Here is a 14,495-nt window from a genome sequence, read left to right as displayed (position 1 = left end):
TCCAGTTTCAATAGCATAATAGGGCACAATGTTTCAGGAAACTCCACAATTAATGCTAGATAGGTAAAAGTACTGTACATTATCTTAAAGATTGTGCTTCGCAGTGTGCTACATAGACAGATGCAACAGGCCTGTGAAAAGATTTTTTTGTTCCTGAAAATGTTGATCATTCGAATTTCTCCAGTTTTGCAACTGGGTAACTTGAAATACAGAAACTTGCAACCTACAGCCGAAGGCGTATAATTAGCTGCCTCTGTATATCAGTGGTAGAGTGTGCGACTCATCATCACGAGTTCGATCTCAGCAGAGGTAGTCGAGTTTCGGAGGGACTCAAATTTCTTGCCACACTATGTCACTACTGGTGGCATATTGAAGATCTCTGGAGGCGTACATAGTGCCACCCGGCTAATGTAAATTTACACAGCTAAAGGAACTGTCCAGTACAATTTCGCTTTCGTTACCGGACAGCAAAACAGTCGCAGCTAGTCAGAAGGTCTGTAACTCGGTAGGTGAGGATATACGATTATTATTATTATTATTATTATTATTATTATTATTATTATTATTATCACACTATATTTGATGTGATGTGTTCTTCCTTTACTACAGTTGTACAGTATATCTTCTGGTGCTGTTTATGCTTCATGGAAGGAAAGACATCAACGTATTTTCTCTTCTGTTCCAGACGTTCTGCGTGGTGTCGAAGCGGTTTCGTAAGAACTACATTCATCGCTTCACTGCCACGAATTCTTTCTTCATCTTCTCACCATGGAACTCATTCCGACGCACCTGTATTTTTCTCTCCACGAACCAGTACTTCGATTATGTGGTGATGGCCACGATCCTGCTCAATTGCGTCTTCCTAGCCATGACCGAGCCCGTAGAGGAAGCGGAGTAAGTACACATTAGTTACAGTAGTTTAAGTGCAATTTCCTACCAACAATATGTGTATAAATTAAAGAACAAGAAAATCCTGTCAGAATACTTCTCATATCCTGAGTAAATGGAACTTAAATCAAGGTTTTCGTAGAACTAAGAAACTCTCTGTGATATACCCTGCTTTAATGGCTTCGACGCTAAAGACCTATTTGGGCAGTTCGAACCCAGTCCAGTCAGGCGCTATTTTAAGTTGTTCAAATTCACCAGCCTCGCATCGTTAGATTTACCAGCACTTATAAGAACTCCTGTCGGACAAAATGCTGGTACCTCGGCGAAAATCCAGTAACATTATTGTTCTTTATGTCGTGACGTACCCACTCTGCCCAAGATGTGTGACAAAATAATGACGTGGCAGGTCACCTTAATATTAATATAAATAAATGATATCTCATTGTTTCTCCATAAACAATATCCTATGGGCGCCAGCCTTCAAGCTTATGGCTTGGAAGCGATAGTTGAAAATTAATAATACTAATAACCCGTAATGAGACTCTAAAAACTCCCAGGGGTGGGATGACGGAACACTATCCATTAAGTACACTAACTTGGAAGTTAAGGATCATTAATAATAATTTCAGAAAATACAAATTAAAACAGCTATTTATTAGGATGAAAAACGTGACGTAACGGCGTATTAACGAAATCTGAACTTATGGAAGCAAAAGAAAAATTGAATGAAATAAACTCTAAGAACATGAATTGTAACGCGTAGACTTGCAGTAATTTATGCCATTAGCTCACCATTTGTAGACTCTTATCTGGATACGATCTATGTAGTAGCTGATGATTTATGGATCTCTCGTACAGGCGGCGTCATCTCCTGTTGTGGATTCCAGTCTACTTCTGCTTTGTGCATGGTACACTAGTTGCACTATGACTTTCCTGCCTTTAACACTTCCTACTGTACTCCTTACATAAAGTCGTAATGAGTCCTAATTTTAATAACAAAACCACCATGAGTTACGTTCATGGAGAAAATACACTCGTATTCTTCGTATTATCGAAATGTAGCGTAACTAAATTCATAACAAAATCTCTCCTGCCCTATACCAGTCAGAACCGGTCTCCCGTTGCCTTTACTTCTCGTCATTGAGATAACAGGTCCCAATGAAAGTAACTTTTGAGTAGTACACTACTCAGATGCGAAGTGAACTAAGTTAAGATCTTCTCCGATGTGCAGACGTAGAATCGTCGTAAGAGTGTCCTTCCAAGAGCGTCTCTCTGAGTGAGAGTCTCTGAGTCTGAGTATCCTTGTTATTGATGTACATAGCCTACAAAATCTCCCTCCATCAACCATACCACATGGTCCAGTAAGATTTGAGGTCTTATCCCTTCTCATATTTATTGCTGTGAATCCTTCATGTTGCTTCATTACGTCCATTCACATAGGCTGAACTTTCCCGCGGAAAGTAGACGTTAATAAGTTTCCAACTGTCTCTTCATAGTATGGAAGGGGTACGGTCTCTCGTAAGCTTGATGACGTACATTTCCTGGTAATGGGCTGAAATTAGCCTGCTGACTCTGGTCACCTCACTACGGCTATTGGAAAATTTACTGCAAGCTATAAATACGAATGATGTTGAAATACTTTACACAATAAGTTGTTCGTTCAGAATACGTTATAGCCGCGATGCAAAGAAATGAAATGATGATGTGAAATGGATGATTAAAACCCTATATATACACATATTAATTTTAAAATGTCCGGCTCCATGGCTAAATGGTTAGCGTGCTGGCCTTTGGTCACAGGGGTCCCGGGTTCGATTCCCGGCAGGGTCGGGAATTTTAACCTTAATTGGTTAATTTCGCTGGCATGGGGGCTGGGTGTATGTGTCGTCTTCATCATCATTTCATCCTCATCCCGACGCGCAGGTCACCTACGGGTGTCAAATCAAAAGACCTGCATCTGGCGAGCCGAACATGTCCTCGGACACTCCCGGCACTAAAAGCCATACGCCATTTCAATTTAAAAATGTCCTACCAGTGATTAAATATATATATATATCTTATCAATTAATTATACAGTTCAATAATTTAATACATGCCGTGATGTCCCAAACATCACAGTGTGACATGTGAAACTGGGAAAAGCGATCACCAGTGGTTTCCCGTTGCCTTCCGCTGTTCCGAAATGATTTACCCTGCGAACAAACGCCACTGGTAGCCGCCCCTAACACGAATAGCAGATTAATTTCAGTGGCATTTCCTCCACTAATGGTTCATCGCTCTCCTGATGGAGCTCATCCGCCTGAAGCCGTTGGCTGCTTTAGAGAGACGAGTTAATTTACCGCAGCTAGATTTGGATGTAAGTGATCTTCACATTGTAATGTTGCTGTGAGACTTGGACAATGAAGGCTACTAAGAGAAAGCACACTGATGGCTTTGAAATGTGGTATTGGCGTAGAATGCCGAATAACTAATCAATCTATGCTCGATGAATTGAAGATCATCAACACTATTTTCTTTCCGTGTCGATCAAGTACTGTAATTCTCCAGTTTTCTGGCCATATTTGAGGCACGAAAAAGGTAATCTTCAGGAAGCAGTCCTGGGAGGGAAAGTAGACGACACGTGACCACAGGAAAGGTCGGCCAACTGATGGAGAGACAGATGACATCAATTACCGGCTTTCCTCTGTAGTGCGCCTTGAGAATAACTGAAAATCAACAGGAAGGCGGCACTATTTCAACGGGGTCACGACGCTGTGTAATGAGCTCGACGAATAATGGCCATGCGTGTGATGGATGTGGGGCTCAGTCTTTTCTACTAGTCTTTCATATTTCTGTTTTCAGAATTATAGTTAAACACACAAGTGTTGGGATGAGTGGCTCAGATGGAGCCCGAATTTACAGGCAAAATTCACCGACTAGTAAATGAACTCACATGGGACAAAATTCCGGCACCTTCGCGTCATCGAAATCCGTAAAAGAAGGCCTAGCTAGTGGGACGTAAATCTATAACATTATTATTATTATTATTATTATTATTATTATTATTATTATTATTATTATTATTATTATTATTATTATTATATCATTCGCTGGGGCCATCAAGGAACACGTTAAGTCTTGTTGCATTTGACACTGAACTCGGCCTTCTTTAGAGCCCAAATTTCCCTCATTCTTTGTGAGTGGGCCTGCTTACGCTCCTCTGTCCAAGGGGCTCTTCTCGGTTCAGCCCGTTCGTCAATATTTTCTTGCGGAAGCGATCTCTGTTAAGGGCGCCTTCAGCTGAGATATGTAGCATTTGCAGGTCTTCTTTGGCATTTCTAAACCAGGGAATTGTTGTTTTGGGGTTTGAATCCAAAAAGTGGAAGATTTCTTTAGTTAACTTTCTTCCGTCCATTCTTTTCAGATGACCGTAAAATAGTGCCCGTCTTTTTCTGATTGTGACGGTAATTTTCTCTATTTTGCTGTAGACTTCCCCGTTGGATCTCTTTTGATGGCTTCCATTTCTGTACTTTGATCCCAAGATTCCTCTCACAATTCTGCGCTCTTTTTTCTCCAGTTCTTCAAGGAGTCCTTTGTTGGCATTTAGAGACAGGGTTTCGGCTGCATATAGAACTACTGGCTTCAGAACTGTTTCATAGTGACGTATCTTGTCGTTTTGGGAAAGGCATTTTTTGTTGTAGATTGTGCGGGATGTTTGGTAGGCTATTTCCAGTTTGCGTACTCGCTCCTGAAGTGCTTCTTTGTCCAGTCCATTTTTCATGATGATCTCACCCAGGTATTTGAATTTGTCTACTCGGGTGATGTCCCCGTATTTTGTATGGAGTTTTGGTGGAGCCTCTTTGATGTTAGTCATTACTTCTGTTTTCTCAAACGATATCTCCAGACCAGTTTGTTCGGCAATTTCCTTTAACATTTCAACTTGAGCTCGATAGCTGCAGTCACTCAAGTGCGGCCCTTATCCAGTATTCGGGAGATAGCGGGTTCGAATCACACTGTCGGCAGCCCTGAAGATGATTTTGCGTGGTTTCCCATTTTCACACCAGGGAAATGCTGGGCCTGTACCTTAATTAAGGCTACGGTGATTCCTTCCCATTCTTAGCACTTTCCTTTCCCAACGTCGCCATAAGACCTACCTGTGTCGGTGCGACGTAAAGTAACTTGCAAAAAAATATTATTATTATTATTATTATTATTATTATTATTATTATTATTATTATTATTATTATTATTATTATTATCGTTGTTTCGTTTCGGCCAACTAAGGGACACGTCATTTCAACTGTTTGCTTTGAGCTTTGAGTATTCCCTAATTCATAGACGGTCTTGCTCCTTTCGCTCTTTCGTCGATGCCTTTCCAGTTTTCAGCTTCGGTTTTGGTTGGAAATGACGTTCTTGGAGATTTTTCTTAAGTGTGTCACGCTCCTGGATATCTTCAAATGAAATCCTAATCTCTGCAGATCTTTCTGTACCTCACTGAACCATGCCCCGTTTGCCCTTTTCTCTTGGAGGAAAGTGAAAATGCGGTTGGTTAACCGTGTTGACTTCATTCGGGCCATGCGTCCATAAAAAGTAATCCTCCTTTTCCGCATCATGTCCGTTATTTTCTGCACATGCGAGTACAACTCCTCCTAAACTCGCCATTGTATTTGACTGGGCCCAAGATTTTTCTCAAAATCTTCCTTTCCTTAGCCTCCAATTTCTCTATCATGCCTTTTTTTGTTCATGGCGGGATATTCCGCCTCTGACAGTGCAATAGTGTTTAAGTTTTGAATTCAGAGATGTACATCTTTTGTTATAGACATTTTTAGTCAGATGGTAAGCTATTTCAATTTTATTCATGCGTGATGCAAAGGCTTCTTTTTCGGACATGTTAGGTTCTATCCATTCACCAAGAGCGATCATCCAACAGACTCTCACCAACACCATCTCAAAAGTGAAGTTCAGAGTAGAGACTTCAGATGCCTTTGAAATACGGACAGCAGTTAGGCAGGGATATGGTCTCTCACCTCTGTTGTTCAAATGCGTTCTCGAGAAAGTCTCCGAAGACCGTAAAAGTAGTTAGTGGGGCGTAAAGCAAATAACATGAATTATTAATTAAACTTTATGAAACCTTACATCCTACCAGTACTGTGCCCTAATTTTCATCTACGTCTCATATTTTGAAAAAATAAAATCAGAGTCTATCTCTCGTCTCCTAAGTGCCCTGTGAGCGGCTCCATTGTTCTTCTACGTCATCGTTCCTCCTTTACTCACCTGAAATGACCCTAACACCCAAATTAGGTCATACATAATTCCATGTAATGTGTTATCGTTGGAACCATCTGTATGGCGAGTACCCTGTTCTACAGAAATGTCCAGTGTGCGCTCACATTGCCTTTAGCAAACCCCGGACTTATCTGAGTAGACGTGGGTTCGATTCCCCCCTCAGCCATCTTGGAAGTGGTTTTCCGTTGTTTCCCACTTCTCGTCCTGGCAAATGCCGGGCGAGGTACTGGCGGTCTACGAATATTCAGAGGACTACACCTGCAGCATATACAGTCAGTTTTTTTACCAATCCCGTACAGCCAAGTTAGCCGAAAGGTAGAGGGGAGTTCCCATCCGGGAATTCACATCTCTCTTACAGAATAACGTTGATCAATAGCGGCGAATGGGAATTAGAAGCGGGGGCGGGGAAAAAACATGTACAGACAACAAAACGTACCCGTATTTGAGGGATATCGCACACATCAAAACTGAAAAGAAAAAAAAACTAGAGAATGGTAAGTTTTCGATGCTCGTTAAGCGAATTTTGACACAGAGGTAAATGTTGACAGTTTACCAACAACTGTACTGTGAGGAAGGGTAGCAGGGGTACATTTTTTTGCCATGTTCGTGGACACTGAGGTATGATTCACCTGCTTGCTGCGCGTATTCGTCAGTCTGACAGTCTCTTTAGTTTTCTAGTGTGTAGTCGAATACAATATGATGTTTAATTGTGTAATAACGCCATACTTCTATTTGCTTGTAATACATGTGTAATATGCGCTATGCTGAACAGGGGCCTTCGTGGGGATGGAAAGATTGGAAGGGATAGACAAGGAACTGCGGAATAAATTTTTTGAGATTTTGATTCAAAGCTATACAATAAAACTTTCACCAAAGAAGAGGGAAGGAAGCGGCCGTGGCCTTAAGTTAGGTACCATCCCGGTGGTAGAGGTGGGATCCCTCGCTGAGTCCGAGGGAAAAACCAATCCTGGAGGGTAAGCATATTAAGAAAGAAGAAAGAAAGAATGATAGAGTCCAAAGACTTTCTAAGTAGGGTATATCCCTACATGGGGCGTGCAAGTAACCAAAATTGAAACTGTAGTATTCAGTTCAATTAGATGTTAAAACAATACACCGAGCGAAGAGGCTGCGGTTGTTAACGCGCTTCGGTTATTGAGCTAAAGTCTGTATTCCTGAGACGCGTGGGTTCGAGCCCAAGTGTAGGCTGTCTTGAGAAGTGTTTTATGCGGTTTCCCATTTTAACTAATAATAATAATGTTATTTGCTTTACGTCCCACTAACTACTTTTACGGTCTCACCTGGAGTGTGAGACTTTGCTCGGGGTGATAGGCTATAACCGGGATGGAGGATCAGTACAGGCGGCCTCACCTGCTATGCTGAACAGGGTCCTTACGGGAAGATGGGAAGATCGGAATGGATACACAAGGAAGAGGGAAGGAAGCGACCGTGGCCTTAAGTTAGGTACCATCGCGGCATTTGCCTGGAGGAGAAGTGGAAAATCACAGAAAATTACTCATTTGACCTCCCGAGGCTGAGTGGATCCCGTTCCAGCCCTCGTACCACTTTTAAAATTTCGTGGCAGAGCCTGGAATCGAACCCCGGCCTCCAGGGGTGGCAGCTAAAAACACTAACCACTACGCCGCAGAGGCGGACATTATCATTGTTAATATTATTATTAGTAGTAGTAGTATTAAAAATACGGATACTCACATATCCAAAAAACCATTAAAAGAACATTTTATGCATTAGGGAAAATAGCATAACTGGAAGAAAAAATAAATGAATAATGATACCCTTCAAGGGGGCAGAATTAAAATGCTTCTTAAGTGGGAGAGCGTTCCGCTAGCATGCTAGCCTTTGGTCCAAAAGGTCTTGGTTCGATTCCCGGCTATGTTTGGGCTTTTAACTTCCATTAGTTAACTCGTCTGGCTCGGGGACTGAGTAATTGTGCCGTGTTCATACTTAGAATTCATATTATCTACGGCCGCATCCTGCACCAGGCCTTACCGGAGGCCACATACCACTTTACTGTACGAGTGTGACATCTTCCTGGACGGGAAACGCAACATTGCGTTGTTTCCCCGTGTCTCTGCATATTGAGGCAAATATAAAAACATAGTGTATAAGGAAAATTTAACACAGATTGGCAGCACTACCTTTCTCGTCGGAGTAGGTATTGGTAATTTCTTATTTCATATTGTCGTGGTGGAAAAGTATAGAAATTCAGCAATATTCCATCTATAAGTACCTGAGAACGTAATTAACATTCCTTCCCCCACTAACCTCTAGATAAAAGATGATAACAGCATCAACAACTCAATTTCCACTTTTTGATGTTTTTATATTCCATTGAAATTTTAACCTGACTGTATTCCGGATCTGAATGGTTACCCCCACTAGAGGATGGACGATTTATTTCTTTAATAAATCTCTCTCTCATTTAACTTGTTTACTTTAAGGCTTACTTTAAATTGTTGTCGGTATGACAGAGAGTTAGATTAATTAACGACTAAGTACGGGTAGAAACTTGAAATAGTACTTTCAAACTCTTGGAAGTAAATAAATAATTGCCATAATCATTTATTTGCAAGATTTGGCTCAACATTGCTTCTAAATTTTGATCGAACAGCGCCTACATGCAACTGAATACACCTGCGTTGATGTGGTTTCCGTTACAAGACTATGGCCTTTGTCTGACAGCTCTTGATTGGTTCACAAAAATGCTGAATAAATCTTGTTCCAAAGATCTGCCTAGAAAAAAAAATTGTATAAGTGTTGGGAATAAAACCAAGAATCTTCTGTACAGCGGTCAAATTTACACAGACCGAGCCAATTAGCAGTGCGGATGGGGTCCCGCAGTTGTGAGCCTTCATTCGGGAGACAGTAGGTTAGAACCGCACTATCAGCAGCCTTGTAGATGGATTTCCACACTTTTCCACACCTCGGGCTGTACCTTAATTAAGACCGCGGCCACTTCATTCCCACTCCCATCCCATCGTGGCCATCAGATCTGTCTGTGTCGGTGCGACTAAAAAGCAAATTGTATAATAATTAATAATAATAATAATAATAATAATAATAATAATAATAATAATAATAATAATAATAATAATAATAATAATAATACACTGACTGACAGAGCAAATGCAACACCAAAAAGGAGTGGTCAGAACTTTATGCCAATTGCAGGGTAGACTGACGTCACTGAGGTATGCTCATGATGTGAAATGCGCCGCTGTGCTGCGCACGTAGCGAACGATAAATGGGACACGGCGTTGGCGAATGGCCCACTTCGTACCGTGATTTCTCAGCCGACAGTCATTGTAGAACGTGTTGTCGTGTGCCACAGGACACGTGTATAGCTAAGAATGCCAGGCCGCCGTCAACGGAGGCATTTCCAGCAGACAGACGACTTAACGAGGGGTATGGTGATCGGGCTGAGAAGGGCAGGTTGGTCGCTTCGTCAAATCGCAGCCGATACCCATAGGGATGTGTCCACGGTGCAGCGCCTGTGGCGAAGATGGTTGGCGCAGGGACATGTGGCGCGTGCGAGGGGTCCAGGCGCAGCCCGAGTGACGTCAGCACGCGAGGATCGGCGCATCCGCCGCCAAGCGGTGGCAGCCCCGCACGCCACGTCAACCGCCATTCTTCAGCATGTGCAAGACACCCTGGCTGTTCCAATATCGACCAGAACAATTTCCCGTCGATTGGTTGAAGGAGGCCTGCACTCCCGGCGTCCGCTCAGAAGACTACCATTGACTCCACAGCATAGACGTGCACGCCTGGCATGGTGCCGGGCTAGAGCGACTTGGATGAGGGAATGGCGGAACGTCGTGTTCTCCGATGAGTCACGCTTCTGTTCTGTCAGTGATAGTCACCGCAGACGAGTGTGGCGTCGGCGTGGAGAAAGGTCAAATCCGGCAGTAACTGTGGAGCGCCCTACCGCTAGACAACGCGGCATCATGGTTTGGAGCGCTATTGCGTATGATTCCACGTCACCTCTAGTGCGTATTCAAGGCACGTTAAATGCCCACCGTTACGTGCAGCATGTGCTGCGGCCGGTGGCACTCCCGTACCTTCAGGGGCTGCCCAATGCTCTGTTTCAGCAGGATAATGCCCGCCCACACACTGCTCGCGTCTCCCAACAGGCTCTACGAGGTGTACGGATGCTTCCGTGGCCAGCGTACTCTCCGGATCTCTCACCAATCGAACACGTGTGGGATCTCATTGGACGCCGTTTGCAAACTCTGCCCCAGCCTCGTACGGACGACCGACTGTGGCAAATGGTTGACAGAGAATGGAGAACCATCCCTCAGGACACCATCCGCACTCTTATTGACTCTGTACCTCGACGTGTTTCTGCGTGCATCGCCGCTCGCGGTGGTCCTACATCCTACTGAGTCGATGCCGTGCGCATTGTGTAACCTGCATATCGGTTTGAAATAAACATCAATTATTCGTCCGTGCCGTCTCTGTTTTTTCCCCAACTTTCATCCCTTTCGAACCACTCCTTCTTGGTGTTGCATTTGCTCTGTCAGTCAGTGTAATAATACACAGAGCTGTTCTTATTCGGTTTTGCTTTGTTGTTTCATATAATAGGTTAGGTACATCTTGACCAACAGCTCCAGATACTTACTTACCGTACGTTTGTCTCCTAATCTTTGATGGTGTGTATATTTTTAAATAACAATTGTGGCTATGATTGGGTAGGAAGCGGCTATACCAGAGTTCGCATCATTCTCACCTGGAGGTAGAGTGAAGACCACAGGGAACCACTTCTATTCTTTTCGAGAGTATGATTTTAATCCATTCCTATATTAAATTATGTGACCTGAGGCTGCGTACGCCACTTCCAATCCTTCAAATCAATCATAAATACGTTGCAGAACTCAAAATCGAACTCGAGCTCATGGTTAAAAGCTACTACACTAAACTCTAGACAACGGTGGGCTAACAATATTTAATTTGTTCGTCAAGTCATTAAGAATTCGTTTAAAAATGAATCTATAATCAATGTGAATATTATGCTGACGGACTGTAGCGAAAATATCACGTATATTTTTTAGAGAAAAGGCGGGTGGAGTAGCTCTGACGATTAACACGCCGATAGCACACCTCGTGTTGATAGGTTTCCTGGCACGAAAAATAAAAGAAAGAATTCCAACGGGACAAAATTACGATATTTCGGCATCACCGAAAACCGTAAGAGTAGTTAGTGTGATGGAAACACAACGTTATTATTATTATTATTATTATTATTATTATTATTATTATTATTTTGGGAGGAGTTTCAATTTTATTACATGGTTAACAGTCCACACTTCCATGCACTTCAGTTTTAGGCGTTTGGTTATGACCTTGTTATTTTTTTTATCTGGATTGTAAAGTGTTGTATTGTTATTAACTACAGACGATTTATTATGGGTCAGTTCCGAATCTGCCTCTTACCCGGTGACCCTGCGTTCTATTCTTTAACAGTCCAAGGATATTAATTATTCTGAGGTCGGGTATGGGATTTTCTAAGCTTTGTGAGCTCGCTTGCGGAGATATGTGACATGGGAGAAAGGCGATCCGGTCACGACGGTTTCACCAAGGAAAACCAAAACCATCAAGGGTAGTATTTGACTCGGGATAAGTGACCATGGGCTTGAGAAAAGATTGCGTGAATATGAAATGGTAAAACTGAGAATTCCGTTTTTAAAACGACCAGCCGTGTAATTCGGACCCAATTCTAGCCGTATCCGCGAGTGTTCTGCAGTATAAGTTCATAAATCTCCAGTATATATATTAAGACCTCCCCTCTACCCACACACCCATGGCGCTACAGCCCTCATGGGCTTTGGCCTGCCAAGCAACCGCTGCTTAGGCAGAAAGTCTGCAGATTACAGGGTTGCGATTCGTCAGCGCGTCAAATCCTCTCGGCCATTATTCTAGGCAACTTATCCCCTCAATTGTTCTCGTGTAAGCTGAGTGTACCTCAAACTAGCCCGGAGATCCAGGTAAAAATCCCTGACTTGGCCGGTAATCGGATCCAGGTCCTCCGGGAGAGTGGTAGACTCACTACCCAGAGACCACGATTGAAACCTATGATAATAGCTTTTTTTGCGTGTTATTGATTTTGTATCTGGTTGTTTATGGAGCTGGCGAGGAGCCCTAATGTTGTCCACACCAGTTGTTTTACGTACCAGTAAATGAGGCTGGCTTATTTAAGTACCTTCAGATACCGTGAGACTGCGCCACTATCTTAAGCTCAGAGAGCCAGCGTTCTACCATTCGAGCTGCTTGCCCTGGCTATGGCAATGCGCTTTCGTTATCGATGGATAACTTTCATGGCAGTATCATCTGACTAGATCCTACTGCCCGACAATATAAAGAGAGATGAGGTAGTAAAAGAACGGGAAAGATACAAATATGAAAATATGAGGTACGTTTTTAAACCCCATAATGATAAGAATGGCGTATGGACTCCAGAGAGTTCTTGCGCAGATGTTTCGAATTTACCTGTGCAGACAGGATCCTAATATTAGGATGAAATCTAATGCTGAATATGGCACACATACTCAGCCCGCGAACCGGATAAATTATTTTATTATTTAAGGTTAAAATTCCAAGCCTCCGTGGCTCAGATGGCAGCTAGCCGGACTCTCACCGCTGGGTTCTGTAGTTCAAATCCCGGTCATTCCATGTGAGATTTGTGCTGGACAGATCGGAGGTAGGACAGGTTTCTCTCCGGATACTCCGGTTTTCCCTGCCTTCTTTCCTTCCAGCAACACTCTTCAATACCAGTCCATTTCATCTGTCAGTCATTAATCATTGCCCCAGAGGAGTGCAACAGGCTTCGGCAGCCGGCACAATTCCTATCCTCTCGCTACATGGGGCTTCATTCAATCCATTCCCAATCCGGTCGAATGACTGGAAACGGGCAGTGGATTTTCATTTTCAATGTTAATATCCTCCAAACCCGGCCGGGAATCAAAGACTGACCTCTTGAACCGAAGGCCAACATGCTATCCAGTAAGCCACAGAGCCGGAAAACTCTATAGTGATAAGAAAATAGTAGTTTCAAATACAGTAATTACTTACGAGCGGAAAATGTGGGGGAAAGGTGCAGTGTACACAAAATTGTTTAGAACAAAATGATGTTAAATTCTGCAATCCTTCATTTCAGTTCACCATTTGACTCCTTCAGTGCTGCAAGTCATCAGTATGCAATAAATTGTTGCTTCTGTTTCCAGAGTTTCCCAACTTGCAACTTGAATTGCCATAGATTGCTTAAATTGAATTTGCAAATTTACTCATTAGCTGTTACAGTCATGGGTGTCTCACTGTTACAATTTTTTAGACAATATTGCGATACAGACACTCTCCTCATGAAATCCACTTTAAAGTTCAGAATATTGCATCACGCCGCCTCTGTGGTGTAGTGGTTAGCGTGATTAGCTGCCAACCCCGGAGGTCCGGGTTCGATTCCCGGCTCTGCCACGAAATTTGAAAAGTGGTACGACGGCTGGAACGGGGTCCACTCAGCCTCGGGAGGTCAACTGAGTAGAGGTGGGTTCGATTCCCGCCTCAGCCATCCTCGAAGTGGTTTTCCGTGGTTTCTCACTTCACCTCCGGGATGGTACCTAACTTAAGGCCACGGCCGCTTCCTTCCCTCATCCTTATCCCTTCCAATCTTCCCATCCCCCTACTAGGCCCCTGTTCACCATAGCAGGTGAGGCCGCCTGGGCAAGGTACTGGTCATACTCCCCACTTGTATCCCCGACCAAGAGTCTGAATCTCCAGGACACTGCCCTTGAGGCGGTAGAGGTGGAATCCCTCGCTGAGTCCGAGGGAAAAGCTGAACCTGGAGGGTAAAGAGATGATGATGATGATGATGATGATGATGATGATATTGTATCACACATGAGTGAAATCTAATACAGTGTAGCAAAGCTGAAGTAGCAAATTGGTGATTGTAATCAACGTCAGTAGCGGCCATTGTGGAGAAAACATTACATTTACCATTTTAGCCTGCTGAAACAAGGAATTATAGGAATTATTTTTTTAAAAATTGTGCAAGCTCTGTTGTCATATCAGCTTATCCTTTCGTTTATTTTATTTAATTATTAAAAACATTATTAGCGGAAATACGCACAAAATGTCGTTCATCGCGGCTAACAGATTTGTATAGCGCCACAGCAAATAGTAGAGACTTCGCAAATACTGTTCTGTGAGGAAGGGCAGCAGGGGTATATTTTTTGCCATGTTCGTGGACACTGAGGTATGATTCACCTGCTTGCTGCGCGTATTCGTCAGTCTGAGAGTCTCTTTAGTTTTCTAGTGTGTAGTCGAATACAATA

General features: G+C 43.1%; 1 protein-coding gene across 1 annotated transcript in view; it reads left to right on the top strand.

Moving 5' to 3' along the window:
• Window positions 1-637: 637 nt before the first annotated feature.
• The window catches only part of LOC136863549 (sodium channel protein 60E-like), a 280,338-nt gene continuing 266,480 nt past the window's right edge, over window positions 638-14,495 (top strand). Inside the window, exon 1 of the mRNA XM_067139930.2 lies at window positions 638-894. Coding sequence (XP_066996031.2) covers window positions 638-894 — 257 coding nt within the window. The remainder of the gene's footprint in view (window positions 895-14,495) is intronic.

The sequence above is a fragment of the Anabrus simplex genome, chromosome 2, assembly GCF_040414725.1.
Source record: "Anabrus simplex isolate iqAnaSimp1 chromosome 2, ASM4041472v1, whole genome shotgun sequence".
In the NCBI taxonomy this organism is placed as follows: domain Eukaryota; kingdom Metazoa; phylum Arthropoda; class Insecta; order Orthoptera; family Tettigoniidae; genus Anabrus; species Anabrus simplex.
Note: the sequence above shows the minus strand (reverse complement) of the source record. Positions and strands in the feature narration are given on the sequence as shown.